This window comes from Cervus canadensis, chromosome 21, assembly GCF_019320065.1.
Source record: "Cervus canadensis isolate Bull #8, Minnesota chromosome 21, ASM1932006v1, whole genome shotgun sequence".
NCBI lineage: Eukaryota > Metazoa > Chordata > Mammalia > Artiodactyla > Cervidae > Cervus > Cervus canadensis.
In genome coordinates, this window is record NC_057406.1 from 43,750,713 (window position 1) to 43,756,712 (window position 6,000).

The 6,000-nt window shown below is 33.5% G+C and overlaps 1 protein-coding gene across 1 annotated transcript; it reads right to left on the reverse strand.

Annotated features, from left to right (window-relative positions):
* Positions 1–3,287: 3,287 nt before the first annotated feature.
* LOC122423925 (olfactory receptor 6C76-like) lies at positions 3,288–4,223 on the reverse strand. Its single transcript, XM_043441456.1, has one exon. The coding sequence runs from the start codon at positions 4,221–4,223 to the stop codon at positions 3,288–3,290; it is 936 nt and encodes a 311-aa protein (XP_043297391.1).
* Positions 4,224–6,000: the final 1,777 nt, after the last annotated feature.

The following is a 6,000-nucleotide window of genomic DNA, read 5'->3' on the forward strand; positions in this document are numbered from 1 at the left end:
GAAGTTGTATTTTAGAAGTGCTAGACCCTGAGTTGTAGAGCATCTGTGCAAATATAAGCAGTAAATGACAGACATTTAAAAATATATAAGTGAAACATTTCAGAATAGCTCCATGTTAAGTTACTGGTTTAACTTGGATAGTGTTTTTTAAGCAAATTCTTCCTCACTCACACATAACAGAATCAAAACTAAAAAGAACACTGAGAGAGCCTTAGGTTTTACTTGTATAAGATTGTCCCAATATGTTACATGTTTTTTTTTTCACATTCTGTGCTCTTAAAATTTCAAAAAGTTAAATAGTGTTCCAGGATCATTAGATATATTTTCTCAAAATGAATTAATGATGAAGTAAAGTGATAACCAATTTTTAAAATGTTATTCCTGAAATCATATTCCTGACACATATCTTTTAAGATATAGTTCATTAACTGGTTGTACTGAAACCTGTAAAATTGTCCTGTCACTTATATACTATATATATTTTTCTCCCTGGCTATGTATTTTTCTGGTCTGTAATAAGACAGCATTTTTCAAACATATTTTATTCAAATCAAAACCCATAGTTAATATTAAAAGGAAATGAAAAAGATATTATAGTCAAATGCACAAACATTTCTAGAAAAAAATTATGAAAATGATGTGTACCTGGGAAAACCTTTTTTACTCTATTTAAATTTTCAAATTTTGGTCATGACACACAAATTGACTTGATTTCCCCAAATTCCACTCACTTTATGACTAAGAATTCTAAAATCCTTAAAAGTAACCTTAGTTTATTCTGTCATCTTGCTTTCCCTGATAGAAGATATAGCTATGTAACTATACATCTACATTTATGATAATCTGAAAATAATATATTGACTAGCATTGTTTTCTTTATTTAACAGTTATTTACAAGCAGCTTTCAATAAGTTTCAGAAGTATCCCAAGTTACTGGAAGGTGTCTTTTGACATATGGAAATACCAAAAAACTATTATGTTTTATTATTAATTTTTAAAATAGGCTAGTAAAATATTACATTTTCATCTCCAATCTAAATACTTGTAAATGCTACCAATTCTCAAATACAAACTAAGCAACTAGTTTCTATGAAAATTATATTAAAATAACAATTACTTTTTAAAAATAAGCAACTCTAGTTTGACAATCAACACTAAGGGTTAATCTCTGCAACAATTTTCTCATTAAATTAAATGGGCTATGTACAAATATATTGGTAGTATTACAAAGGAACATAAATGAATATTAGCTATAAGTTCAGTTCAGTTCAGTTCAGTCACTCAGTCGTGTCCGACTCTTTGCAACCCCATGAACTGCCAGGCCTCTCTGTCCATCACCAAATGCCAGAGTCCACCCAAACCCATGTCCATTGAGTCGGTGATGCCATCCAACCATCTCATACTCTGTCGTCCCCTTCTCCTCCTGCCTTCAATCTTTCCCAGCATCAGGGTCTTTTCCAGTGAGTCAGCTCTTTGCATCAAGTGGCCAAAATATTGGAGTTTCAGCTTCAGCATCAGTCCTTCCAATGAACACCCAGGACTGATCTCCTTTAGGATGGACTGGTTGGATCTCTTTGCAGTCCAAGGGACCCTCAAGAGTCTTCTCCAACACCACAGTTCAAATGCATCAATTCTTCTGTGCTCAGCTTTCTTTATAGTCCAACTCTCACATCCATACTTGACCACAGGAGAAACCATAGCCTTGACTAGACAGACCTTTGTTGGCAAAGTAATGTCTCTGCTTTTTAATATGCTGTCTAGGTTGGTCATAACTTTCCTTCCAAGGCGTAAGTGTCTTTTAATTTCATGACTGCAATCACCGTCTACAGTGATTTTGGAGCCCAAAAAAATAAAGTCAGCCACTATTTCCACTGTTTCCCCATCTATTTGCCCTGAAGTGATGGGACCAGATGCCATGATCTTAGTTTTCTGAATGTTGAGTTTTAAGCCACCTTTTTCACTCTCCTCTTTCACTTTCATCAAGAGGCTCTTTACTTCTTCACTTTCTGCCATAAAGGTGGTGTCATCTGCATATCTGAGGTTATTGATATTTCTCCCGGCAACTTTGATTTCAGCTTGTGCTTCATTCAGCCTGGTATTTCTCACAATGCATTCTTCATATAAGTTAAATAAGCAGGGTGACAATACACAGCCTTGACGTACTCCTTTCCCAATTTGGAACCAGTCTGTTCTATGTACAGTTCTAACTGTTGCTTATTCCTTAGTACAATTAAATAAATTGATTTGATTTTCTGGTTTCTGTTATGATTATTCTTATTTACAACTGGATTACATGATTCTTTAAAAAAAAAAAAAAACTCATGTGCCATACTTTGCTTTTGTTTTCCTAACAGTGTATGCTAAATATATGCAATAATATAAATGAATTAATAATTTACATTACTCTTTGCAATCAATAGTTATACTTTCAATGAGACATTATAATATCTCAAAATAAGCTGGTTATTATTACATTATTATTTTTAGTTATATACTTATGCTATTATGTAGAATCTAAGGAACATAGTTCCAAAATGAATAGGGAATAGCTGATAAGGTACTAAATGTGATCTTACTAGGCTGCATTTTATTCTTAATCAAAGTTACCTAGATACAGTGCACATATATGACTCAATATTTACTAACTACATAGAATAAAATGTAACAGAAATATGCCATATGATTTTTTATTACACTAGCCTGTGTGAGTGATTTTTTTAAAATTCTAAAGACAAAAAGTAACATTGTTTTATCTATAAACAAAAATCAAAGTTTAATCTCAATGTCCCCCTTTTAATATCTTTATTTAAAAACAATATAAAATGTGCAAAGGACAGAAAGCCAGGAATAAACAGTCTCAGAGAAGCCATATCATATCATTGTTTGGAAAACATTAATCTTTTACAGAAACTCAAATATGAGAACAAAATTTTCTGAACATATATAGAAATACTTTAAGTCTCCATGAGAAATACATAAAGTTTATTGAAATAACCTTTCAAATATTTGTTACACTTAAGTGAAAGAAGAAGAGTGGAAGGGATCAAATTTGAGTTGCTTAATGTGGAACAGAAAAAGAAAGTTTTTATATTTTTAAATGGAAAACATGATTGACCTAAAACAGCTAATACATCATACACCATATATATATAATACACGATGACACTTCAGAAAGAAGTGAAAGGACAAATAATAAATAGTACAATAGGGAAGCTGGGAACAAATCCAAGTTCCTCCTTCACTATTTTCCTTAATTATTAATTTCCCTCATATAATTCATTATAATTTTACTTGAATAAAAACAGAAGTCTTTGTAGCAAGTTTTTAAATGCTTGCTTCACCTGCTGGTTCCGTAGAGTATAAATAAAGGGGTTCAAAACTGGGGCAACAGAGGTATTGAGAACCGCGACTCCCTTCACTAAGGAGATCCTCTGTTTGACCGAAGGTTTCACGTACATAAAGATGCAGCTGCCGTATGAGAGGGAGATGACAATCATGTGAGAAGAACAAGTGGAAAAAGCCTTTTTTCTCTGTTTGGCAGAAGGAATTTTTAAAATCGTCAGGGCAATATATGTGTATGATAGAATCACTAATACCAAAGTGATCAGTAGAGTCATCAGGGCTAGGATGAAACTCAGCATTTCAAACAAATGTGTATCTGTGCAGGAGATTTGCAGGAGAGGAGCAGAGTCACAGTAGAAATGATCAATGACATTGGAGTTACAGAAATCCAAGGTTAAGCCTAAAATGAGTCCTGGAAAAATGATGAGGAAACCAGCCATCCAAGAGCTAAGGACCAACTGGATACAGATTTTGTTGCTCATGATGGTTGTATAATGCAAGGGCTTACAGATGGCAACATAACGATCATAGGACATGGCAGCCAGGAGATAAAATTCGGATGCACCAAGAAGGAAAGCAAAAAATAACTGAGTTGCACAACAGTTGTAGGTAATGGTTTTGTCACCAGTTGCCATGCTAACAAGCAGTTTGGGAATGCAAACTGTTGTATAGGAAATTTCTAAGAAGGAAAAATTTCGAAGAAAGAAATACATAGGAGTCTTGAGGTGAGAATCAAGCAAAGTGAGGGTGATGATAGTCAAGTTGCCTGAGATGCTTAACAAATAGGTGAGAAGCAGGAAGATAAATAGCGCAATCTTCAATTTGGGGTCCTCTGTCAATCCTACTAAGATAAACACTGTCACTGATGTACGGTTTTCCATTATTGCCTCCTGATCTGCTTCTAGTCCGGTGAAAATATTGAGAAAAAAATTATGCAAGGGGACCAAAACCATGAAGATAACAATGTCAAAACATTACTAATTGCTAAAGGAGTACTTTTTGGATATGATTAATGTAAGATAAATTAGAAAAAGCTGTTACTTTTCTTTTGAGTAAAAGCAAATATGTTGTATGAATTTGATGAAATAAGAGTACCTTATGTCATTTTTATATTCTGGTTTAGTTATATTTATGATAATGAAGTGACGAGATGACTATGGGTATGAAAAAATTTATTTTTTCTTAATGTGTTAAGTATGAGAACATCATATTACTTACACTCAGTCTTGCTGATGATTACATAAACAGCATTGCCTCAATAAGCTGACAGTGGGGGCAACAGAGAAGCAAGAAGCAAGTGGTATATAAATGCGTGTAATGGTTGAAAACAGAAACCCAGCTTTAGGCTTAAGATACATAGTGGAAATAATTCAGTATAATAATGTCCATACCTCTTCAGTTTGGCCTTTTACCAATCTACTCAACTAACTAAAACTCTTTTCTACAATTCTTTCTGATTTTTTTTTTTTTTTGTAAATTAGTGTAGTGTATTTTGTCCCTGTTTCCATCACTTCTCTTTTTCTGTCACTCTTCTCTTTTACCATGTCCTATTCCAATACTACATAGAGGACCTGACTTGAACAAAATTAATCAGATTTAATGTTTCTTCAGATTACAGTTCTGAAAATGGGAAGAGAATAATAAATCAATATGCAAAATTAGTAAGGGTTCAGCATGAGGGAAAATGAAATAGGGTAGAAGAATAAAAGGAAGAGAAAAAGGAGAATAGAGGCAAAGCAGAAAGGAAAGATAATAAAGATGAAGACCTACCATTAAGATTGAATTTCTCTTCAGATAAGAATTCTATTTACCTCTTAGCTTTTAAACTCATCTACAGATCAAGGCAGCAAATATGTAATTTACCTTTACTGAGGTGAATAAAAAAGAGAAGCTCTAATAAATTTTACTCTAATGATCTGTATCTGAGCAGTATTACAGGTAATACTGACTGCCCTGAAAATATTGTGAATCAAAAGTCAAGCCACATCAGATGAAATTGATTATGTGGCTGAGAATTTTATAAGTTCTTACTAAGTTAAATGTCATGAAGCCTCCTAGGTATAAACATGTCATCCCTTGAGAGGAAGCCTCTGCTTTGATGACTTCATTATCAGTTATGCTTCCTTGGTGACTTCACCATCAGTAACAGACATTAATTAAGCAATTTTTATAGGTCTATGGAGAATGCACAGTTGTACATTGTAAAGGTATAAGCACTGTCCAAGAGAATTGCAGTTTACCAATGTTTTGAGGAGAGAGAATGCATGTATGCATGTAGCAGTGTACAGTGCTCCATGAACTTAAGGGTAAATAACACTCATGTTTACTAGATGGCATAGGAGACTAGGAGAGAAGATTTCTCTGGGGCTTGGGACTGCTGGGGAGATGAACAAGAAAGAATGTTAAAAGAGAGGATGGATCCTCAGTTGGGCATTGGAGACAGAGTAGGAAGTAGAATAAAGCCTTTTATGTAGGATAAATAGTGTCAACAAAGCTACATAAGAATGAAAACTCATGAATTAATAAAAATTTACCAGAGACATTATGAAATATAAAGTTTTCTCCAGAGAATATTTAAGGCTCTGGAGATTCTGGCTATTAGTATCAAAATATAATAACATCTTCCTAGTATTTACACACATTTTCACAAATCTAAGG

Bases quoted from the DNA above. Each gene is read 5' to 3' on its own strand.
- LOC122423925 (XM_043441456.1), bottom strand. From the start codon at position 4,223: ATGGAAAACCGTACATCAGTGACAGTGTTTATCTTAGTAGGATTGACA.